This window comes from Camelus ferus, chromosome 16 (genome assembly GCF_009834535.1).
Source record: "Camelus ferus isolate YT-003-E chromosome 16, BCGSAC_Cfer_1.0, whole genome shotgun sequence".
Lineage (NCBI taxonomy): Eukaryota > Metazoa > Chordata > Mammalia > Artiodactyla > Camelidae > Camelus > Camelus ferus.
Genome location: NC_045711.1, coordinates 38,393,001 through 38,417,264, shown reverse-complemented (window position 1 = coordinate 38,417,264; position 24,264 = coordinate 38,393,001). Strand labels below are relative to the sequence as shown.

The 24,264-nt window shown below is 56.8% G+C and overlaps 2 protein-coding genes across 5 annotated transcripts in view; one reads left to right on the top strand and one right to left on the bottom strand.

Moving 5' to 3' along the window:
• The first annotated feature begins 520 nt into the window (after window positions 1–520).
• HIC1 (HIC ZBTB transcriptional repressor 1) lies at window positions 521–5,142 on the top strand. Of its 2 annotated transcripts, none has more exons than XM_032457462.1 (2): window positions 521–676; window positions 2,131–5,142. In XM_032457462.1, the coding sequence occupies exon 2, from the start codon at window positions 2,151–2,153 to the stop codon at window positions 4,293–4,295; it is 2,145 nt and encodes a 714-aa protein (XP_032313353.1). In that variant the 5' UTR covers window positions 521–676; window positions 2,131–2,150; the 3' UTR covers window positions 4,296–5,142. The 2 variants fall into 2 exon arrangements, with proteins under 2 accessions (XP_032313353.1, XP_032313352.1); XM_032457461.1 differs by lacking the exon at window positions 521–676 and adding an exon at window positions 1,291–1,794.
• A 147-nt stretch (window positions 5,143–5,289) lies between these two features.
• SMG6 (SMG6 nonsense mediated mRNA decay factor) overlaps window positions 5,290–24,264 on the bottom strand; it is a 191,333-nt gene continuing 172,358 nt past the window's right edge. For 2 of the 3 annotated variants that reach the window (XM_032457457.1, XM_032457456.1), the window contains 5 exons: window positions 24,058–24,204; window positions 13,952–14,105; window positions 10,744–10,955; window positions 10,210–10,291; window positions 6,932–7,062 (listed from right to left, as the gene is read on the bottom strand). In XM_032457457.1, coding sequence (XP_032313348.1) covers window positions 6,932–7,062; window positions 10,210–10,291; window positions 10,744–10,955; window positions 13,952–14,105; window positions 24,058–24,204 — 726 coding nt within the window. Of the gene's footprint in view, window positions 7,063–10,209; window positions 10,292–10,743; window positions 10,956–13,951; window positions 14,106–24,057; window positions 24,205–24,264 lie in introns of all 3 variants that reach the window. The other variant, XM_032457454.1, reaches the window with a different exon arrangement.

The window sequence follows — 24,264 nt, the reverse complement described above, 5'->3', positions numbered from 1 at the left end:
TAATAGGTTTATTCTGTGCATACCTAATCCATGTGGCTGAGTGAGGGTGGGTGTGTTGTGGGGTGGGTACAAATGGACAGTGCCATCCAGGAATATCTAAGGAAGAGAGTCCCCTAAGATCTTGTCTGTCTTCTCCCTTAGGATTTCTGTAACCCCTCACCCCCACGCCCCCGCAATCTACTGTCACCAGAGTCCCCTGCTTGGGGGCACGACTTCTCTGAATTGGGCAATGTGAGAATTTAGAAATATGTACATGGGAACTTTCAGCTCAAAACCCATGGGTTTGTGGGGCTCACAGGTCTGAGGCTGGGGTCTCCAGGTGGTCAAGTCTGGGAGGCTGAACCTGCTAATGGGCTCCCTCCTTCCCGGTCCAGCTCTGTATCTGCGAACCTCTAGCCCAGGTGCGCGCGCTGGAGGAAGGTCGCGGCTCTGCCGCGCAAAGTCCCGCACGGCCGCGAGGTGGCGCCGTAGTTGCAGCAGCGCCCGCCGGCCCGGGCCGCTCCAGATAAGAGTGTGCGGAAAGCGCGGCGGGGCTGAGACGCGACCAGGACGCGGGGAGGACGGACCAGCAGGACAGACCGACCGGGGGCCCGGCGGGCGGAGGGCAGCGCAGCGCAGCCACGTCCCCCCTGGATCCGCCGGCAGCCGGGCCCGGGGCTTCAGACATGCCCCCCAGGTGGGTCCTCGGGCTGGGGACCGGGAGGGACACGGGACCGGGACAGCCCCGTCCTCGCGCGCTGGCCGCCTCGGGCGCATCCTCCGACGCGGGCGCCCTAACGCGGCTGGCATTCGGGGCTCTGGGTGTCGCCCCTAGAGAACTCAGGACCGCCGGGCTGCTGCTCTGCGCCGGGTTCACGGCGGGGTCAGCGGCCCGGGGCCGGCTCTGCCCGCACATGGGCTGGAGAGGCGAGGGGAAGGGAAGGGGAGCAGGCGGGCGGGGCTGGCAGGGGCGCTGCCCTGGCACAGCGCGGCGCCTGGCAGCGGGGCGGGTGGGGCGCCGGCTAGGAGCTGCCACCGCCGCGGGGAGGGAAGCCAGGACAGGCTGCGGCCGCAGGTAACGGGCCGCGAGGCCCTGCGGTCCAGGCGGGGAACAGGGTCGAGCGGGCGAGCGGATGGCCAGGAAGCTCAGGGCTCACTTCAGGCCCGGCGGCGCCTGGCTGCTGAAATTGGGGGCCGAGAGGAAAAGCTGGGAGCTGAGGGACTGGGGCTGGCGCGCTCCTCCCGGCCTGTCTGAAGTTGGAAAACTTTTCCCCAAGTTTGGGGCGGCGGAGTTCCAGTGGATAAAGGGCCGAGGGGAGCTGGGGAGGGAGGCGCCGGGCCCGCGAATGCAGAGCGGAGGCCGAGGCCGGGGCCGGGACGCGGGTGGGGCGCAGGCCAGGGTCAGGGCCGCAGCCGGCTGTGCGCTGTGCCCGCCCGGGGCGCTGCCCCCTCCCTCCCCTGGGAGCTGCGTGGCTCCCCCCTCCCCCCCACCTGCTTCCTGCCTCAGCCTCCTGCCCCGATATAACGCCCTCCCCGCGCCGGGCCAGCCTTCGTGCTTTGCCCGCCACGGCAGCCGCTGCCTCCGCTCCCCGCGCCACAGCCGCCGCCCGGGCCCCAACTGAGGGCCTGACAGCCCCCGGCCAGGGCGGCGCCGCGGCGGGCACCGCACTCCGGTCCTCCGTACTGCTTCCCCCAACTGGGGCAACTTCTCCCAAGGCGGGAGGCGCTTTTTCACTCGGCTCCCTTATATCCCACTTGGGCAAACTTCTCGGCCCTGAATGACTTTTCCTGAAGCGGACATTTTCCTCAAATCGGGTAACTGTTTCCGAAAGGGTCGCTTCGCCCAAACAGTTTTCTCCTTGGAAGCCCCCGGAACCCAGGCTGTGTGCCCAGCGGCATCCAGGCCTGGGGGTGCAGGCCAGCCTGGCCTCCTCTCCACCAGCCAGTCTCCTGCTCCTTTTTCTGGTCCGGGCTGGCTGACCCAAGCTCCCACTGTCGGAGGCCACGGATCCTCCGCCAGTGCCCAGGCCACGGTGCTCGATGCCCCTACCCAGCTGAGGGGAAGGGGAAGTGGAGGGGAGAAGCACCGGGCTGGGTGCAGGCAGCGAGGGCTTGGTGCGGCTCTGACCCGGCCGGTGTGTGTCCCCGCAGGAGACTGTGCTGGGCAGACGATGCTGGACACGATGGAGGCGCCCGGCCACTCGAGGCAGCTGCTGCTGCAGCTCAACAACCAGCGCACCAAAGGCTTCTTGTGCGACGTGATCATCGTGGTGCAGAACGCCCTCTTCCGCGCGCACAAGAACGTGCTGGCGGCCAGCAGCGCCTACCTCAAGTCCCTGGTGGTGCATGACAATCTGCTCAACCTGGACCATGACATGGTGAGCCCGGCCGTGTTCCGCCTGGTGCTGGACTTCATCTACACCGGCCGCCTGGCCGATGGCCCAGAGGCGGCGGCGGCGGCGGCCGTGGCCCCGGGGGCCGAGCCGAGCTTGGGCGCCGTGCTGGCTGCCGCCAGCTACCTGCAGATCCCTGACCTCGTGGCGCTGTGCAAGAAACGCCTCAAGCGCCACGGCAAGTACTGCCACCTGCGGGGCGGCGGCGGCGGCGGCGGCGGCTATGCACCCTACGGGAGGCCGGGCCGGGGCCTGCGGGCTGCCACGCCGGTCATCCAGGCCTGCTACTCGTCCCCGGCCGGACCTCCGCCGCCGCCCACCACCGAGCCGCCGTCGGGTCCTGAGGCCGCAGTGAACACGCACTGCGCGGAGCTCTACGCCTCGGGCCCTGGGCCGGCCGCCGCGCTCTGCGCCCCGGAGCGCCGCTGTTCCCCGCTCTGCGGCCTGGACCTGTCCAAGAAAAGTCCGCCGGGCTCCGCGCCCCCTGAGCGGCCGCCGGGCGAGCGCGAAATGCCCCCGCGCCCAGACAGCCCTCCCAGCGCCGGCCCCGCAGCCTACAAGGAGCCACCGCTCGCCTTGCCGCCGCTGCCGCCGCTGCCCTTCCAGAAGCTGGAGGAGGCCGGACCGCCTCCGGACCCATTCCGAGGCGGCGGCGGCAGCCCGGGACCCGAGCCCCCCGGCCGCCCCGACGGGCCAAGCCTCCTCTACCGCTGGATGAAGCACGAGCCGGGCCTGGGCAGCTACGGCGACGAGCTAGGCCGCGAGCGCGGCTCCCCCAGTGAGCGCTGCGAGGAGCGCGGCGGGGACACGGCCGCCTCGCCCGGGGGGCCCCCGCTCGGCTTGGCGCCGCCGCCGCGCTATCCGGGCAGCCTGGACGGGCCTGGCGCGGGCGGCGACGGCGACGACTACAAGAGCAGCAGCGAGGAGACAGGCAGCAGCGAGGACCCCAGCCCTCCCGGCGGCCACCTCGAGGGCTACCCATGCCCGCACCTGGCCTACGGCGAACCCGAGAGCTTCGGCGACAACCTGTACGTGTGCATCCCGTGCGGCAAGGGCTTCCCCAGCTCGGAGCAGCTGAACGCGCACGTGGAGGCGCACGTGGAGGAGGAAGAGGCGCTGTACGGCAGGGCCGAGGCGGCTGAGGTGGCTGCGGGGGCCGCCGGCCTCGGGCCCCCTTTTGGAGGCGGTGGGGACAAGGTCTCTGGGGCTCCGGGGGGCCTGGGCGAGCTGCTGCGGCCATACCGCTGCGCGTCGTGCGACAAGAGCTACAAGGACCCGGCCACACTGAGGCAGCACGAGAAGACGCACTGGCTGACTCGGCCCTATCCGTGCACCATCTGCGGGAAGAAGTTCACGCAGCGCGGGACCATGACGCGCCACATGCGCAGCCACCTGGGCCTCAAGCCCTTCGCGTGTGACGCCTGCGGCATGCGCTTCACACGCCAGTACCGCCTCACGGAGCACATGCGCATCCACTCGGGCGAGAAGCCCTACGAGTGCCAGGTGTGCGGCGGCAAGTTCGCTCAGCAACGCAACCTCATCAGCCACATGAAGATGCACGCTGTGGGGGGCGCGGCCGGTGCGGCCGGGGCGCTGGCGGGCCTGGGGGGTCTCCCTGGCGTCCCCGGCCCCGACGGCAAGGGCAAGCTCGATTTCCCCGAGGGCGTCTTTGCTGTGGCGCGCCTCACGGCTGAACAGCTGAGCCTGAAGCAGCAGGACAAGGCGGCCGCGGCCGAGCTGCTGGCCCAGACCACGCACTTCCTGCACGACCCCAAGGTGGCGCTCGAGAGCCTCTACCCGTTGGCCAAGTTCACTGCGGAGCTGGGCCTCAGCCCCGACAAGGCGGCGGAGGTGCTGAGCCAGGGAGCGCACCTGGCCGCCGGCCCCGATGGCCGGACCATCGACCGTTTCTCCCCCACTTAGAGCACCTCTTGCGGGCCCGCCTCGTCGCCGCCCCCAGGGAGTGGCGGCGGCCACCAGCAGACAGGCACAACGCGCCCGCGCCGGGACCACTGTAGTAGCAGCGGCAGCGTCGCCGCGGGGCCGGCGGCCCCTCCTCTCTGCGGCCTCACCTGGCCTCACTGCTTTGTGCCTTAGCCCGGGGGTGGGGGTGGGGGGAAAACCCCGGGACGGGGGTGGGATAGGGGAAGGGAGATTTATATTTTTGATATCAGCTTTGACCAAAGGAGACCCCCGGCCCTTCTCCGCCTCTTCCTGTGGTTCGTTGGCCCCCTTCCCTCGGCTCCGTGCTGCTCTTGGGGGGAGGGGTGTCACTGTTGGGGCGCTCCCAGCCCTACCTCCGGCCCTTGCGACCACACCCATTCTCACTGTGAATCGCCCCGCTGGGGTCGGAGCGTCGGGCAGGGTTGGGGAGCGGGGAGGGGACTGAGCCGGCCGGAGGGCTCCCCGCCCCCGCCCCCGCCCGCCCCGGGACTGATAATGTGAAGTTCCTCATTTTGCACAAGTGGCACTAGCCCCAGGGCCAACCCTTCCCTCCCTCTGGAGTCAGAGGGCTGAGACAGCCCTGGTCTACCCGGTCTCCCACTCCCGCGGTGGTCCCACCTCCCTTCCCTGGGGCCCCAGACCATATTTATTGCATGCGCCCCGGGCGGCCCCCCATCCCGAGCCCAGGCTGGGCTGGGCTGGAACGTGGTCTCTTTAGCTCCCTCCTCGTTTGTATATTTCCTACCTTGTACACAGGCTCTTCCAGAGCCGCTTCCATTTTCTATATTCGAACCAAACAGCAATAAAGCAGTAACCAAGGACCCTGGACCCAGCGGCTCTCTTCCGCCCTGCACAAGAAGCTGGGTGGGCCCCACCTGGGTGGGTGCAGGGGCCAGAAGCAGTGCCCTTATACAGGTGCAGAGGCTTGGACCTTCCCTCCTCAGTCCCAGAGACAGATCAGCGAGAGGTCAGGTATGTTTCATAACTAAAAATTTATTACGGAAACAAAACCAGTGCCGCAAATGGGACAGGAAGGAGAGATGGGGTCTCCCACCCACCCAGTCATCAGCCCTCATCCAGGGGAGAGGATCTCAAAGAAGAAGCCGGGGACCCTAGACCCCAGAGCCCAGTCTTCTGAGGCCCTGGGGGACTCATACCCCGAGATGGGCCATGGCTCTCTTGCACAGTTCCCTGTCCTTCTGGCGTATCTTGGGCCTCAGGGAGGGTACAGCCTTGCATCTTCTGGGCAGGCTGTATATGTATAGTCAGACGGGGGGTTCTGGGGGATTCCCCCACTGGTCCCATCAAAACTGACTCCTGGCTCCTGGCTCCTCCTCCAAACCCTGTCTTCCTGTAAGTCCCCCTCATCCCTGTCCCTGGGTTGGGAGAATGCATTCCTAGTAGGAAGCCTCCTGATCGAGGCTGTGAGCACAGGTGCCAGCTAAAGAGGCAACAAAAAACTCCAAGGCCAAAGGGCCCCTGTGTCAAGTTCTTCGGGGCAAAGCTAGAAACAGGGTGCAAACTCCAGGCTAGCCAATGCTCCTCTCAGGCACTGGCCCACCCTACCCTCAGGCTGGGTTCGACAAGCCTCCTGAAGTTTCTCAGAGCACTGGGGCCTGAGAAAGAAGGTCAGAGGCAGGAAAGCTTTATTAGGTTCCTGCCATAGGTGCTGGAGGAGGAAGATTCCAGGAGAGAACCCCCATGGCAAGGAACTGAGGGGGCCAGGAAGTGAGAGGGATCAATGAGAAAGGGAAGGAGGGTGAGGAGGATGAGTCAAGAGGGGGAGGGGGAATTGAGAAGAGTCTGATGAAATTTTGTGAAGCGGGAATTAGAGCAGAAGGCAGGCTGATGAGGGGAGAGGGAGCAGGCAAAGGCCACTCAGGAAGCACGGGCCTGAGGGCAGATGTCCCTTCCCTACAGACCTATGACCAACTGAGGGGAAAACAAGTGGCAAAGTATGATGGACCCAGATTGGTAAGGACAGGAAGAAAAATAGCAGGATGGATGTGCGTTTGGGGTGGGGTAGGGTAGAAGAGGTGGGGCCTGGGGCTGCTGTTCAGGACACAGTGTCTAGAACCCAACTGGGGTCCACAGGGGAATCCAGGCCTCAGGGAGAGAGACACACCCTGGGCATTCTCTTCATGGCAAGACCAGAGCCTCCTGGACACATTCAGGTCAGGGGTTCTGAAGATTAAAGGGACCCGTGATTTCACCTGCATCTGATGGAAACTCACCCCTGTGCCCCATCTCCAGCTGAGAAAGTAGCTGAGTCCCTGGGCTAAGTTCTTCCTCCAGCCCTTGAACTGGACAGGGGGAGGGAGAAAGGCTGAGACGGGTGGTCTATCTGGCTCGCCCACCTGCTGACACTGTAGCCAGCCACCGCCTTGCTAAATCCTGGCAGCCCAGGAGGGTCCCTGCAGCTTCTTCCAGACCCTTGGGAGGGGCTCTGTGAGGAGCAGCTCCCCCACAGCACGGCCACGGCGTGGGTTGGAAGAGGATGGTTTATTATCTGGGTGGATTGGTGGCTCAGGCACGTGGGCATCTTCTGTGCTACACTGGGTGCCTGGTGGCCTCTCAGAAATGGTTCCGGGGGGGTGGGCCCCGCTGAGGAGCCCTCAGCCCACCTGGGCCCACGTGAGGAAGGCCGGGATGTCCCGCACGGGCACGTTCCTGGTCAGCGCCTTCACGCGCAGGTTCCGGTCATCCGTCAGCAGCACCACCTCCCGCAGTAGCCGGATTGGCTCCTCTGTTGGCATGAGAGAGCAGAGGGACTTCACTGAGGGGAGGAGGCAGAGGCACTGGCTGCCTCTCCTCCGCTGGAGGGGAAAGCGGTCCTGGGGGGGGGGTCAATGCTAGCCATTTCTAGGTCCTTTCCCTCTTGTAGTCAGTCAGCCAAGGGTGCCCCTCCCCTGCTGGCTTAGGGAGCGCTGTGACGGCTGGGGCTGGCCTTGTGCTCTGCACTCCTGCCTCCAGCACAGGGTTGTGCTTCTTCCTGCCCGGAGAGCTGCCCAGCCCACCAGCCTCTGCAGAGCCCTCTCTCCGGACTCTGAGCTAAGGGAGCAGAAGCAGCCCTTCTCCTTCTGACCGCATGGTGGTCTGGGACTCTCCTTTTGCACGTCCCCTCAAGGCCAGCAGGTTAATGCTTTAGGTATGCAGAGGGAGAAAACTCCAGATGGAATACAAAGTGTATGCACGGCTCCCAAGATCTGAGGAGGGGGGTTAGCTCAGGGAGTTCCAAGGAGAGGGGCTGGCAGAGCACAGCCAAGGTAGCCCTGAGGCTAGAGCCAAAAGATTCCCTCTATTAAATAAAAGTAATCCACGTCTATGGTAAAAACCTCTGAAGTACAGAAAAAGGAAAGGTAGAGTTGGATCATCCTCCCTGTTCTCTCCCTCACGTGTGTCTGTCTTGTTTCCCAGGGTGGAGCTCTGTATGTTTCCAAATTTCTTTATGCACATTTACAAGCATAAATACTTGTTATATAAGCTTTCCTCTCTGTAACATTACAATCATTGTAGCCGTAAGAACTTCATTCAAATTTTAAAGATTTTAAAGCTCTTTCTATATCAGTACAAACAGTCTTCATTCTTTTTGGATGACTTTTTTAGCAGGATGTCTTCCCCCACCACTTTCCCCCTAATTCCCTAACCTGTTAATAATGTATCAGGGAGAACTTAAGCTGGGGCTAAGTACTCACACAAGTGACATCCCCACCCCTGCTAAGGCCCCTTGGGTGGCAGGTCCACTCCTCAGTCCCAGGCTGGGTGTTTCCTGACGGAGGTCCAGCAGACAGTGAGGCACAGGAAACATCCTCCAGGGCTTACTGACTGCAGGGGCTGGCGGGGCTGGCGGGGCTGGGGGACTGCAGATGTCCATGTCGGACCTGAGCAGTTTCAGGCTTGCCAGCTCCAGGCAGGGAGGCTGAGAACTGGCCGCCAGACTTGGGAGGAGTTTGGGGGAAGAGGGAGGGAGAGGCTCCTGGGGTTGATGGTGGTGAGAGAAGGGGAGAGGCAGAAGGAGGGTGTGGTGGTAGATGAGGGGCTGTGGCCAACCAAGAGGGAGAGGAAGGCGGCCTTGGGTAGGAGATGCTCTGAGACGGCTTAACTGCTTGGACCTGGCCCCTCCGGATTGTGTGGGGTGGGGCGGGGTGACGTGCAGAGCCGTGTGGGGCTCCTGCCTGAGTCTGTCTGCAGCCCCACCGTTCCTGCCCTAGGACTCGGACCAGGCGAGTCCCGGGCCTTAGGTCAGCCAACCAAGGCCCGGCATTGCTGGCAGGGGTCTGCAGGGGTTTCTGTGGATACTTTGAGACATTTTTAACAATAAACATCCTCTGTTTCGACACTGGTAACTTCACTTTGTTAGAAACCAGAGACTGTCATCTTGTCAGGCCCCATCCGCCATAATCCACATGATTTTAAAATTCAACATCGTTTACACATAAACATTTGGTGATGGTTTCTCTGTGAATCTGACAAGTTAATCTGCTAAGAATTCACACTGACAAATGGGGTTTGATTACACCAGCCGTTGCTGATGTAATTCTGATAGGGGCGGGTCCCAGGATGGCAATGGGTTCCTGGAGGCTGTTTGGGGTAAAGGGGGGGTGGGGAGACTAGTAGGGTCAAAGCCAAAATGTGTCTCTGCTAAGAAAGAAACAGCTCTGAGGCTGGGTGGGGCCACAGCAGTATCTGAACCGTACTTCCCAACAAGGCCTTCTGCAGTCCTGCCTACCTCTCCCTCAGAAGGTGCCCCTCTAGGAAGCTGCCTGGGAGCAGAGCCCAACCTCCTCTGTTCAGCTCGGCCAGGACTCCTTTTTACCACCTGAATGTTCCAGATCTGGCCCTAAGGGACACTACACGCAAGCTACATGGCAGGACCTCGCTGAAGAGCAGCAGCTGTGGGCTCATTGCCAGCCTCAGGTACAGAGACTTGGGCAGGAGTGAGGTGCCGCAGTGATTGGGTGGGAGGAGAGCTGGAGAGAAGATAATCCCCAGGCTGGCCTGGAAGCCAGGGCTGGGAAAATGAGTACAGGAGAGAGATGGGTGACAACAACTAAGAGAAAATGACAAGAGGCTACAAATATGCAGACAGAGACCAAATGGTGAGAATTATCAGCTCTGCAGATGACCCTGAGCTAGGAGGACCTAGGATTTCCTTCCAAAAGAAGAAATGTCTTGGGAGCCACGAGTGGAAAACTCCTGAGCCTCGCTGACTCTGAGGAGAGAGTTCTGGGTTGAGGGTGAGGTGCTCAAGCACCTGGAAGACAGCCTCTGGCGCCAAGACGGGATTCTGCTCACCAAAAGGGTCTGGAAAACTGGGCTGAGGGCTCAGTCCTCAAGCTCTCACCTGCCTCCAAAGTGCTATGTCACACAACCAGAGAGACAGGAAGAAAAGGCCCACCCCTGGCCTAACACAGGGTAAACAGTCATGGATGAGCTGAGAGGCTGAGCATGGCCAAGAACAGGGAGGTGGGCCCCAGGGACCACTGGGGACTGTCCTCAGAGCTGCAGAGGGCTGGGCTCAGGAGACCATGGCCAGAATAAGCTACACTGAATCATTAAGACATTCTTGCTGTCAGAAAACTCACTGAGGACCCAAGAAAGGAAATGGATGCACACGGAGTGGGAAAGCTCACTGCCTAGAGCCTGGCTTCCTGGGCTGGGCCCATTCCTAGTTGGCCCAGGGTCCACCTCGGTGTTGGGGAGCTGTGACAGCGATGTCTGACTTCTAGGAAGCCAGGAGACTGGGCTGGTCTCAGGTTTGCATGAGGCCTGATCCCTGATCCCTTAAACTTCCCAAGCTGGAGTCAGCAAAGGGACACTTCCCCAGGGTTGAGGACAGTAGATCAAAGTAGGGAGAGGAAGGGATGGTCCCGAGGCAGAGGCAAAGTTGTACCTTTGTTGGTGGGCATGAAGTCCTTAGCCTTGTCTTTGCAGTAGTGGAGGCAGCAGGAGAGGATCAGGTCATCGTTGTTACCCTGGAGGAAGACAGGGTAAGTACCACTGGGCAGGAGCGGGCGCCATGCAGAGCAGGCACAGGTGTGTTCTGCCTCTGGGGTCCTGGGGAAGGTCATATCCCAATGTCCCTCCCATGCATGCCCTGGCCCTGCTTGGCCAGGTCCAACTGCACCAAGAGTGATCTGGGGAACAAGGAACTCCCCCTCCTGGGCCTCAATGGTGGCTGTGCCCTTGGCAGCTCACTGGCCTTCCTTTAGTCCCTCCCTCCTGGAGACCCTGTTCTTTTCTTGGGGGGGGGGGGGGACGAGGATTAAGTTTTTATTTATTTATTTTTAGAGGAGGTACTGGGGATTGAACCCAGGACTTTGTGCATGCTAAGCATGTGTTCTACCACTTGAGCTAGACCCTCCCCCACCTGGGACCCTGTTCTGAAAGCTGGCTGCAGGCGCTCCCTTTTTGCCATGGGTCTCACCAGCTGGCCAGTGATGTCCTCACTGCGGAAGGCAATGGATTCGAGTTCATTGCCACGGCTGGTCAGGGCCCGTAGGCAAGAGTCCCGACTCTCGAATCGCCGCTCGAGGAACTCAATGGACTTCCGGGCCTTTTCCTGCACCACACGGGCATAGCCCCCAGCCCGGTGATCTGTCTCCTGCCCCTTGGCCAGGCCGTCCAGCTCGTTGATCACTGATGAGACACAGTCCCGCAAGGAATCAGCCTCAGCAGTCAGCAATTACGTCTGCCTTCACCATAGGCCTCGCTTTCCCAGCCAGCCCCTTCCCAGACCACAGAAGCCACCCTACCCCACAGGAGTCCTCCAATGAAACTTGGGGACCCTGGGGGGCAAGAAGTGCCCCAGACTTTACACAATGTTCTATCCTCTTCCTGCCTCTTCCCCTGGGCTCCACCCTCCTCCTGGGAGGAACTTACAGGGGTTTTCTGGAGCTGTTGTTTTCAGAGGAAGAAACCTGGCCCCTCTACTGCATTCCTTAGTTACAGGATCAAATTGAGAGGGTCTCTCAGGAAAGGCAAGAGTATGTAGCAGCTAGAGTGAAAGAGGCGCTCTCCCTCATCTGCGTGGGCCCTCAACCACAGCAGTCCAGGAGGGGCCCAGCTCTCTGCTCACCCCCAGTGGAGTGCAGGGAGGTCAGCAGGTGGGAAGTGGTGGTCGCAGCCTCACTTACAAGGACCCTGCTATTCCCCCAAACCATACCCGTGGCATGTCTACCTCCTCTGATACTGCACGTGTGTGTGCGCACGCGCGTGTGTGTGTGTGTGTGTGTGTGTGTGTGTGTGTGTGTCTGCCTGCCTGCCTGCCTATGTGTCTGGGACACGGCTTCATTTTCTGGTGAAGATTCTTTCCAAAATTCCAGCCAAAAGCCTGAGGTCAAGTGGGAAATATGCACTCCTTGGGGGCTCCGGGAGAGTTTGGGGTCTGAGGCCTCTCCTCTGTGCAGTGATTCATGGCTTGGGGAGCCGGCGTGAGCATGCTGTTCCATGGTGAGCCTGGCACTCACTGTCTGGGTATTCAGAGACACTTTCTGGAAAGGGCCCGTGTGGGAATACACACACACACACACACACACACACACACACACACACACACACACACACACACCCCCATGCTTTCAGCAACCTGAGGCTGCAGTGTCCATACGATGTATGGCCGAGGTTGGGGAGTAGTGGTGGATGGGTGGATGGTACAGCAAACAGAACATCAAACATGAAAACTGGTATTCTATCCCAAAATCTGCTTTCCTGCTTCCAAACTAAACAGGCTTCAAAGGGGAAGCTTGTTTGTGCTTCTGCACCAGGCGGGGCTTCTCCATGCTGGGGTCAGGCCTAAGGAGCACGGAGCAGGTTAAAGAGCACAAGAAACAATCAGGGAAGGCTGTCAGCTTAACTCTTCATGCTCTGGGCGAGAGTCCACTGAGGGCGCCTCACTGAACAAGAGCCTCCTCTGCAGCCCCTGAGAGTCAGGGCCCTGCCCAACTGAGGACACTTCAGAGAGACTGGCTTGGAAGCTGTGACAGAGTTGGTATCTCCCAACACCCCTGGGGGTTGTCTATTTATTCTGTACATAGCTTCTCCTCTGGGTGTTTGCACATATTTGCTTCTTCCCGACTGAATCTGGCTCCCCCACTGAACTATAAGCTCTTCAAGGCCCAGGGCTGCAGATCTGCCTTTCCCTGGATCCCATGGGAACAAGGAGACTGAACACATGGCAGGAGAACAATCAGTGCTGGTGACCAAGAACTCTGCCAGCCTGGGATGCTGTCTGAGGCTCCTTCCAAGACTTAGGGTGCTCCTGAGATGTCAGCAACCTCTCTCAGTTATACCATTTCCTGACCATCCAGCAAAAAAGTGACCAATTTGCTTTCTACCCCCTGAAAATCTCCTGGGTAGGAAAGCATAGTCACCCAGTGAGGGCAGAGGGGTAGTTGCAATAACCCGATGGTCTTGCTCTGCCTTGGGGGGACAAGCTGCTCTACTTTTGAATAACAGAAAACCTTCCCTTGGGTCTAAGGGCCTGGGTTTAAGAGGTTCTGGCCAGGCCACATGGGGAGGGGGAAGGAAGACAGGGAGGGTGGAGGCGGGACAGGGCTGCTTCAGTGCCAACATTCTCAGGTGGTGCTAACGTGTTTCCCACAACCCCCCAGGGTTCTCTAGCCTCTGCAGGGGCGGATGTTTCCTGCCCTTTGTTTCCACCCTCATCTGGCACTAAGACACTAGGGACTGGGAGGGAAGGCCCAATGGAACATCTTGGCATGGATGTCAGAGGTGGCTTGGCAGGCAGACTGCCAGTCTGGCAGCTTTTCCAGAGAACAGGGCTCCCAAACTTGCTCCAAGTAGCCGCTGATAAGGGGACATTAATAAGCCTGGGCTTCCCAATCATCTCCCAGACCCTCTCCCTCCACAGGATAGCCATCAGAGATATTAGCTGTATCCGTTACATTAGACAGGAGCCCAGAGCCCAAAGCCCATCCTGAGGCTGACCCACCACAGGGTTCCAAGAACCAGGGGTGCCTTAGACAGTCCCCTGGAGACAGCCCAGCTGTCTGGCCTGAGGGTGGAAACAAGCTAGCTGGGTCCTGAGATGCTGATCCTGTACAGCACCAATGACCAGACAGTGGTAAGGGCCCAAGTGGCAGGAATCCACAGGCTTGAGCCAAGGGCTTGATCTGGAGGGTTTCCATCAGCCTGGCCTTAGGGTGACACTGGCCAGAAGAATGCTACCTCGAACCAACAGAATGATCATGAAAAGCTACAAGACAATCAGACCAAAGGCATCTAACCACTTCAAAATCCTCCCAGCCTCCCTGCCAGACCACCCAGCAGCACTGCCGTTATCTGCCAGGGCTGAGTGTTTACCAATAACGGGAACCAGCTTTGCTGTTTTACTGCAAGCTTTATAAGGATAAAAACAAGGGCTGGGCTCATGCAGCCTCTGGTTGCTGGGACACAGGAGTCCATTTGCTCAAGCAGTTTAAGCCATGGATCAGCCATAATAATTTGAACTGCTTTGATTATTAAACAATTTTCCTTGCCCCACGCATTCCCTACTTCCCTGCAAATCCTGTCTTACACACACACAGGGTTCTGCCTGCCTGGCCCCCAGGCTGTGGGGCATGTGTGCAAAGCGGGTGGCTGCGCACGTGCAGGGCTGCTCAGGCCTGACTCACCGATGAGGGGCACCACCAGGATGTACTTCCTGCTCTCCAGCAGCCGTGCCAGACTGGCCAGGTGGTCGATGAAGCCGTTGGTGTCTGGTACAAGGAACAAGGGTCTGATCTCGAGCTCCATCTGCCTCATCTGACTCTGGTCCTCCAGGACAGCCTAAGGGACACAGAACAGCGAGTGAGCCACAGAGTGAACAGGCAAGTGGTGGGCGAGCCAGGGCTCTGACTCCACCGTGTGTCAGCATCCTGCCTCCGAACCTCTTCCCCTCTAGAGGGACAGCCAGCCCTGCTGGGCCTGAGGGACAGGCCCAAGGGATGGGGAGAGCACTGCAGTGAAAGGCAACATAGACCAAATGGCCTGGGGAACAGGGCAAGACTGAACCCTGCGTAGGACTGAGATGGGACCCTGATGGCATTAAAAATAACGGATCTCTGAAAGTAAGACCTTGGGCTAAAAATCAACAAGGGAGAGTTAGGTTCCCTGGATTTGAAAGTGGTTTCACATATTATCTAGGCAGCATATACAGGGAGTATTTCTCAATCTGGACACTTTATACATACACATATATCCCACATAATTTATCTCAATTACTTCAGTGTGGTTTAAAAAAAAAAAAAAGGACAAACTCAAAGTCTATACAGAAAAGGTGATGCTGACAATTCCTAATTAACACCAAAGCCTCCTGCGGTGGCATATCCCTAACCCTAAACCAATGTGCAGGTCTGTGAAGAATGTCACCCAGACTGGTGAGAATCACCAGCATCTTTCCCCGACCAGCAGTGCTCCCTGAACAGCAGTCTCTGGGTTCTACATGTGCTCCTTTGCCATGACTCTGTACAATCTATACTCTTATTTACCTGATGTTTTCCTTTAAACTGACTTTAAGTCAACTGATTTTTTTTGGCTCAGCAAATAATATCCATGATATTGGGAGTTTGACAGCCTAGGCATATGTTTACCACCACAAGCTGAATTTCTACAGTAAAGAGTCAGCAAATCAAAACTGCAATGAGGTATCACCTCACACCAGTCAGGATGGCCACTGTCAAAAAGTCTACAAATAATAAATGCTGGAGAAGGTGTGGAGAAAAGGGAACCCTCCTACACTGTTGGTGGGAATGTAAATTGGTGCAGTCATTGTGGAGGACAGTATGGAGGTTCCTTAAAAAACTAAAAATAGACTTACCCTAGGATCCAGCAATCCCCTTCCTAGTCACATACCCAGAAAACATGAAAAGTCTAATTCGAAAAGATACACGCAGCCAATGTTCACAATCGCACTATTTACAATAGCCAAAACATGGAAGCAACCTAAAGTGTCCATCAACAGATGAATGGATAAAGAAGCTGTGGTATACACACACACACACACACACACACACAATGTATGGTATACATGTATACATATACAACGGAATATTACTCAAGTCATAAAAAGAATAAAATACTGCCACTTGCAGCAGCATGGATGGACCTAGAGATTACCATACTAAATGAAGTAAGTCAGACAGAGCAAGAAATATGTTATATGGTATCACTTATATGTGAAATCTAAAAAAAAATAATATAAATGAATTTACTTACAAAACAGAAATAGACTCAGACATAGAGAACAAATTTATGGTTACCAAAGGGGAAAGAGGTGGAGGGGAGGGATAAATTAGCAGTATGGGATTAACAGATACACAGTACTATAAGTAAAACAGATAAACAACAGGGATTTACTGTACAGCACAGGAAATTATACTCAGTATCTTATAAAAACCTATAATGGAAAAGAACCTGGAAAAGAATACACACATGCATATATGCGTGGATCGGAAGGCACGTGGCCTACTGCTCGTTAGTCTTACAGATGTTCACATCTTTCAGGGAAGCTCCAAGCACATCTACAGATGTGTAAAAGCCCAATTTCCTCAAGTCTGACAGAATCTTGCATGGCAGCGGCCCTTCGCAATCAGCTCTGGGTATGTCTGTCACTACAGAACGTGGTCACTATTGTGCTGCTTCCTCCTCTGGCGACCATGGCCAAGAAGCGAACTGATTTGCAGGCAACTGCCCAGACAGCGTGCTCCCTGTGTACGGAGCTGGAGGGTACCAAAACGAACCTGGCAGGGGCCTGGCGAGTAGGGCCCAGCCCTGTCCTGTCCTCTCATGGCCTCCTGCCACATACCAGCTTGCAGGGACACAGGCACAGGGCAGGGGAACAGATGTGCGTGCCAACTGAGATGGGGCCCACAGGCTGGGCCCTGGCCACTAACAGTCAGTGAGAAAGGTGCTCAGGTTTCACTGGCAATGACAGTAAAACTGAAAGGGCCTGCCTCTGAACGCTGGGGGTGGCTCCTCTGTGACCTGCCGGGGACCTCTCCCTATGAGTAAGTCGTTGCTGCCACTGCCACCACAGCTGCTGGAAGGCACAGGGCGCTGGCAGGCATGAGAAGTGAGCGCGGCTGAGGGGCGCAGCCTGCTGAAGGCTTCCTCCAGTTCTCACCTCACTGAGGGGAAGCACCACTGCTGGCCACCCTCCCAGAGGCCATGGGTCCCTCCTCGTGGGGCTGCTGACTAGAGGGTGACACAAATTCCACCAAACTCAGCTTGGAGCACTTTTAAAAAATTCTCTTTTTATTGAGAGATAATTGGGATGTAATGCCATGTACTGGCTCGGGCATTCTGAGAGAACAGGAAATGGTCCCCACTCAGCTTTAGTGAGCCCGCTCGTCCTCCTCCTCACACAGCCGGGCATCAGCATGCCTGCTGCTCAGTTTCCCAGGTCTTGGCATTCTCTATCTGGCCTTGGCACTGCCAGGACGTTTCTTTTGGTGTCAGAGCCCCGAAGCTCTGTCCTTGCGGATGAGAAGGGGCAGGACAAGCCCTGGCACTGGGGGGAGGAGGGCAGCGGGGGCATGGCCCGAGCACTTAGCTCTGCCACCGCCCCACTGTTTGTCTGCCTCCAGAAGTGACCCTCCAGTCCTAAGGCTGACTCTGAGGAAGTGGAACTGGCTGCCCTTTCTACCCTGTGGGAACATGAGCTCCTAAGACCTCATACCATCCTTCCTCTGGAGCTGGCAGGGGGCAAGAGGGCCCTGAAGCCAGGAGGCCAAGGGAGGCAGGGGGCTGAGCCTACTTGGTGTTTTGATGACAGGACGGAAGAAAACTCTAGGCTCAAGGTCCAGGGAAGCTGTAACTGTCTGAGTTCTTTGAGCTCTGGCTCAGGGCCAGGAAGGTGAACAGAGGCCACAGCCTCTTAGGGAGGTGGCGGCTGGTTGGGTCCCCAGGGGTGGGTGGGGTGAAGCTGCTTGAGGGTGGTCAGAGCCGTGCTGCCACCATCCGGTCCCAGGGACACCCGCAGACAACTTCCCTGAACCTGGCTCTGCCCAGTGAGTCACCACACAACTGCTTCCTGTTCCCCACATGCCCTCCCAGGGGCTCAGGAGATTAAATGAAGCTGCTCCCCCTTCTCTTGGGGTACCAGTGGCCCTCTAGGGGGATCACACCTGGGTCATGAGACTGAGTCAGTCCCCTTCAAAAGAACAGCAGACGAGGAATGACTGGGAGTCCACAGGCCCTTGTCTGTGGGTGTCTGTGTTTCCGGCCCTCTTGAGTGGCGCTGTGTGTGTGTGTGTGTGTGTGTGTGTGTGTGTGTTCAGCATTTGCCCTCCCAACTTTTCCAGATTTTACCCGTCAGATTCCTGGCAGCTGTGCACGGCGCCTGTGCCGGCCGTCACGTCCCATTCTGATCTCTGGGTCGCACGGTGAGAGAAGGACACAGGATGCGCAGGGAGTGAAAAAGTGATGTCGCTGGGGAGAGTGCCAAGTCCCCACTCACAGCCATGGGACGCTTGGGGAGAAGAGGGAAGCATGCTGCTGTGGAGTTCAGAGGCCGGTAGTGAGATTTATTTTTGTTTGTATGAGCAAAAAGCTGCAGAAGCCTCTGGTGGGGGTGAGGGGGGCGCAACTGGAATGCTGTGATTCAGACAGACTGGCCCTGGCCTGGAGTCAAGTGTGCTGACCCGGAAGAAGAGTTCCATAGGAACCCTTCTCACTGCAGCTAAGGCTGGACCACAGTGGCCCTTGGTCAGTGAGCTGGGAATCCAAGGAAAGCACAGACATGCTGAATCAGACCAGCAGCAATAAGGACCATAAAGCCATGAAGTGTGGTAGAGAAAAAGAACTTCATTCTGTTTCTGGAAGGTGCTGAGTAACCAGCTTTCTCTGAAATACGGGGCATCCTTGAGCAAGCTGGTGGGGAACTGGGACAGAGATAATCCACAGTCACATCTGACGAGGAAGCCAACAGGCCTGGGTCTCCAGGAAGGGCCCTTTCACAGGTTAAGTTCCTTCTTCTAGATGCTGGGGGTGATTTGGGGATGCTGACCCTCTTGGAAATTGAGACACTGAAAATTACAAATAAAGGTAATGTAGTCAGCCTGCACAGGAGCTGTGGAGCTTGAAAAACCCAGATCACAAAGCAGAGCCAGATCAGGAGGAGGCCTTCTGAGGTCTTCCTTCTGCTTAAGGCTCCACAGGGAGTGTGGCTGCTTTCTTCCCCGCACAGGGTGATGGAATCATCTATCCCTGGGCCTCTCTGGCCATAGCAATGTCTCCACCAGACATGAGAAGCTCTGTAACACAGAAGTTTCCAAGCTCACCTTGCATGTTGAAGTATCTAGCAAACTGCCTGATACACATATTAGTAACTTAACAAACATCAGTTTCCTTTCTTCCTGCCCAACTCCATTTTTCATCTTCTACTAGGGAGCAGAGCTGGAGATGGGGAGGGGTGAGGCAGCAGACTACCGATTTCTATTATAAGACTCATGGTACTCCTAGTGTTTTTTTTTTCTTTAACTATGTGGAAGTATTTTTCTTAAATGAAAAATGGAAAAATGGGAAAGAAATATAAAATAGAAATAGTTGGTGAGATCACAGTGCAGGCAAGCAGTTCCTTCTTGAGCTGCAGAAACCAAAGGGCGCAGATTCTGCATTTGCTGTAGAAAGCAGACAGTCACCAGTCTCTGTTAGCACCTTCATCTGGGATGGGCTGCTCATCACAGGAAGTCTCTGCTTAGGATCCCTTCTCTGGATATCCAACATCAGTACACCACAGAGCTTAACAAATACTTGCTGCTGTCTTTTTCAAAGTTGTGATTATGAATGACTTGCTTGCTACTTCTTGCTGCCCTTTTCTGATGGAGAGGGAGTGGCAGGACTATGCATGGCACCACTGAGCTTGCTCCAAGCAGCAGCCTGAGGATGCTCCAGCCAAAAGCCTGACACTTCTGCAGGAGGACAGGACCGTGTAAATGCTGCTGGAGCCAAGGAGGTGAGAGTGGCTGGGGCAAACCAGAGGCCCAGCACTACAGTTTGCGGAGAAGCTGGAGCGGGCTCCAGAATGGGCTCGAGCGAACAGGGCTACTGCCCGGCGCTGCAGGCTGATGTACTTTCCTGCCCTGGCGTGAACGTGCCCCTGGCCTGGTAGTGCGCTGGCTCCCATCCTGCCTCCGACAGCTAGGAGCCAGGGCTGAGTGTCTGCCTTCCGCTAGACTCCATACAGGTGTGGGGGGCTCTGTGCACACCCCATTGTTCCACAGCACTCCCCCCTCCGCCCCACAGCTGGGTGGCAGTGTGAATGGGCTGCAGCTATATTTAGAGTAAAACTCCTGGGGCCACCACAAAGGAGTGACTGCATCTTCAGGAGGGTGGGTGGGCGGGAAGGGGATAGGGGAGCGAAGCTATTTTCAGAACACATGTCATTGCTGGCTACAGAGCAAGACTGTGGCCATAATGCCGAAGGAAACAATAGCTGTGGCCAGAGGAAGAGCCTGTTATGTTTCAGGTGGGATGTTTGCAACTGCTCAGGAAACCTGACCCCGCCCGACAGCAGCACAAATCACAGCAAAGCCTCGTGGAGGCAGAGAGGAGGCGGGGGATTCACAGCGCCAGGGCCAGTGTGAGGTGCCAAGAGGCCACACCTCAAGCCTGGAGGAGGATTTTCAGTGACTGCTCTGCCCTGGGGGCCTGGTTAGGAATGAAATACTTCTGACCAATTTCCCAGACAAATCATGTACCCTGCTCTGGTCTCTGGACACCTCCCAAGAATGGCAATGGGAACGAAAAGAACTCGGGCGGAAAGCAAGGTGGGCACAACCAACGCAAGAGGAGGAGCTGTCTCAGGCTACAGGCAAGACCTGGGCTGAGCCAGAGAGTGTGGCCTCAAAACCCTGGGTGGGCGGACTTGGCCCCCAGTATCCAGGGGCCTGCCTGGGCGCCGAGGCTCCAGCTGCACAGGCCCCGAGAGCTGCCCACACCCCTTTTCTGACCTCCAGTCGGCCCCACTCACCAGCCTCTGTGCAACGCCGGAAGCAGGGAGGGACAGGCTGCAGAGGGAGGCCAGGCCTTACCTCCCCCATCCCCACAGATGAGCTTAGGCCCAGGGGTCTAGGTGGGAGCAGGGAAGAGGGGGTGTGGCTACGGCCCCAGATCTCAGTTGGACTTTACAGCCAGCATGGGGGCCAGGAGGATTTTTTTCAACCCCATCTTCATATCCCCTTCCCCAAACATGTGTGGTTCCTGTTTTGCTGCATCTGTAAAAGGCACTGGGAGCTGGGGACTTGCCTTACACCTCTCGGTTAACACCCCTGGAGACTGATGGAGTTCAGAGCAGTGTAATTTACAGCCCATCTCTCCGATCTTAATTCACCCGATGCTCTTCTCTTCCTTATTGTATTAGTGTGACCCAGGTACCTGCCAACAATAATGGCCATTCTAGCTAGGAGCCTCTCCCCCACTCCCAGGACAATTTATACCTTTTCCTTGGGATTTTCCCCCCTTAAATTAAACAAAAAGAGGAAAAATAAGAAAAGGTTAACATGGGTTTGGAGCGCTGCAGCCCCGTGGTTCTGGGCAGGGAGCCAATGGCCCGAGGGCACACACATGTGTGTGCTCTCCCAGAAGGGCCTTCACCGGCCCTGTTTTACAGCCACCTCGGCACAGACTCCAGGGTTCACGCATATGGCCAGACAGATGTGTCTGGCTTACGTTCAAGGCTGGAAAATGAAGAATTATGGAAGTGAAGGGCCCCGGGCATTAAAGGCGGGGGGGCGGGGGGAGAAGGGAAGGGGGGAATTTTTTCTCTGCTGAGAAATCCTCCTGTGGCTGTGAGGCTGGAGGAAGAAGGCTGACAGGAGGCAGGGCCGCCAGCAGCAGTGCATGTGGGGCCTGTTCTTAAAGGGGCCACAGCAACCTCAGGCCGGGCCAGCCCACAGCAGGACCTCATGCCTGAATCTGAGCAGCCTGTTCTGAAGGAGCTGACAGGGAGGATAGGCTTCCCGGAGAGAAGCAGCCATGGGCACCGGAAGTCAAGTCTCCTACAAGACCTCCCATTTGTCTGGTACTTCTTGATGCTGGAGAGGCTGGGCTGAGCACGGTGCTCTGGACAAGAACATGTTCCCACGGGATAGGCTCCCACAGCATTCTGCACTTCCCTTCTGTAAGAAGGCTCGCTTATACTTCAAATCACTGGCTTCTCCACTCCACTGGGTACTCTGGGATGGGACTTTACTGGCTCACTCCTGTGTCCCCTCATCACGAGCACAGTAGGTGCTCACCACCTTTTACTAAACTAAGTGAAAGTCATGGTCCCTGATTCCAAGGAGTGCATAGTACAGCGAGGAGGACAGTCCAGAAACAAGTGTAATTTGAGATGTGATATACATTTCACCAATGAAGTATAAATCAGTGCCACAGGAACACCGAGCAGAGAGATGAGTTCCTCCTAGGGGGAATCAGGGAAGGCTTCACTGGGGAGATGAAGTTTCATCTGGGGATTGAAGGAAGAATAGAATTTCAACAGGTAATAGGAAATACGGAGCAGAAAAAGGGTACCCTGCCTTGAGAGAACAGCCTGAACAAAGACCTGAGAGTGGGGAAGGGCAGGGCCTGCCTGGGGACAGTGAGCGGAGGGGAGGGTTAGAGCTGTCTAAGCAGGAGGGCCAGAGTGTCTGAACAGGCACTTCGCAGGCACTGTCTTTCTGAGTTATGCGCCATTACCACCTTCATCTTATAGACAAGGAAACAGGCTTGGGGAAGTTAAACAATTTGCCCAATGTCACGTGGCTGGTAAGGGCTCACGCAGGATGGGAGAAGAGGCTGGAAAAATAGACGGGGAACATGTAAGAAAGCCTCGGATGCCATAATAAGGAATTAGACTTGATTAGCCAAGTAAAGACACTGATGATTTCTGAGCAGGAGAGTGGCTCTTTTTGGGAAGAGAATGATGAAACCACGTAACACACACTTGGAGGTTGTGTACCACACAACTCCAGGAGCTGCCACTCACAGACTGTAAGGTAGACAGGACCCCCTAGACTTATGCAATGCAGGACCTTGCTGGCCACAATCCAGTCAGTACCTCGACTGGAGCAGCAGGAGCGGCAATTGGAATAGAGAGGAGAGAGGAGAATAAATGAGTGAACACATAGGATCTGATAAGAACTGAGACATGAGGGGTTAAAAGCCAGTGAGGAATTTAAGATGATGCTCTAGCTGCTACCATCTCTTAACTCGGTGAACAAAATATTTGCTGAGTGCTAACTCCACATTCTGAGTCTAAGAAGTAAGAGAAAGGAAGGAGACCAAGAAGAGGATGGTGGTGAGGAAACCCAGGAGGGTGGTGAGGTCAACAGAGAGAGAAGACGGGGGTCCACGTGTGCTGAGTGAGACTGGAGGGAGGCAGCTTTGGGGTCCAAAGCCACAGAGAAGTCAACTGTGATGGGGTCTGAGACTTGAGAAAGATAGGTACTTGGTAACTTCTGATACAACTATTTATTGAACTGCTGGGTTGAGAGTCAAGAAATGGAGGTGGTAGAAAGGACAGAACTTTCAGGAAGACTGATGGTAAGGAAGAAAAGAGCCACAGGACAGGAAGAAAGACAGCTTGAGGATGAAGCTTTGAAGGCCACAACAGAAGCTGACACAGACCACAGAAAGATGGAGAGGCAGTGACACCATGATGGTGACACACACTTAATTCCAACCAGTGGGCTGAAGAATCACAGATCCCAACTGGTATCTGTTCCCCTTCCCAGGACAGAGCTCTGTCTGATGTGTGAACAGACTCCTATCAGACCATAGTGACCACTGCACACCCTGTGTGCCACGCACTGTCAACTGTGCTGGCCACTTTATGAGCACTGGTTCCTCTGGGCCTTGCAGCCCTTCTAAGAGGCAGATGCTGTCACCACTTTCATTACACAGATGAGGAAACAGGCCTGGAGAAGTTAAACAATGTGCCCAAAGACATAAAGCTCGTAAGTGTTAGAGCCCGGACTTGTTAGGCCTGCCCAACTACACGCACTAAGCTCTATGCCAAAGGAAAGAGGCAGCTTAAGAGAGGGTTGAAAACAGGCATTCCTGAAGAGGACTGATGGCATCCCCATGTATGCATTAGCCTTAAAGTGGGGAGCATGGCTGGCTCTTCCCTGTCTGCCCTGAGCACTAGGTAAGAAGAAGTGAGCTTACAGCTCAAGAGACAGACCTGGGAGAGTCGTAAAGAAAAGCTTACTGGAAGTGAATGTATGGGATCACGAGAGGGCTGATGGTGCAGGAATCCTTGTGTGGAGATCAAGCAGTTTCTCTCTGGGAGAGTGTGAAGTGTCCTGTCCAGAGGCACTTGGCCATTACACCGGGAATACAGACAAGCAGACTACGGCCAGGACCTCTTCTCCCCTGAGAACAGGCGTTCTCAGCAGAGAATCCATGGCTTCTCTGGGAGTGTCTGGACAAGGCTCAGGGGAACTTTGAAACCCCTGCAATTGTGTGAAAGGTCGTATATGTGTGGTGTGTGTTCACAGATCATCACTGGGGGAGAGGCTTTCAGCAGATTCTCTTGAGAAGAACCTGGCCCTGCCTTGGAGCCCAGGAGGAGAGAACTCTAAGCACCAAATGTGCTTCTAGAACTTAGTGGCACAGGAAGAAAACAGGTGGTAGAACCAGACAGGACACCACAAGACTTCCTGAGAGCATCCTGCTCATCCCTGCTCCCAGCCCCCCTCATGCCCCATACAGGCCACCACCCACGTGGGAGCCAGTCTCCCCAGGCGGGCCCCACCTGGATCTTCTCTTGGCGACGCTGCTGCTCGGCTATCTTCCTGGCCAGAGCCAGCTTCTTGGCCCGAAGCTCCCTGATGTCATCCTCGCCCCCGCTGCCTTCAGCCTCTGAATCTTCCTCAAAGTCTTCAATCACCACGTCCTCCTCCTTTGGTGGTGGCGCAGGCCAGGGGAGAGAGGACACTGTGAGCCCAACGCACTGAGAACC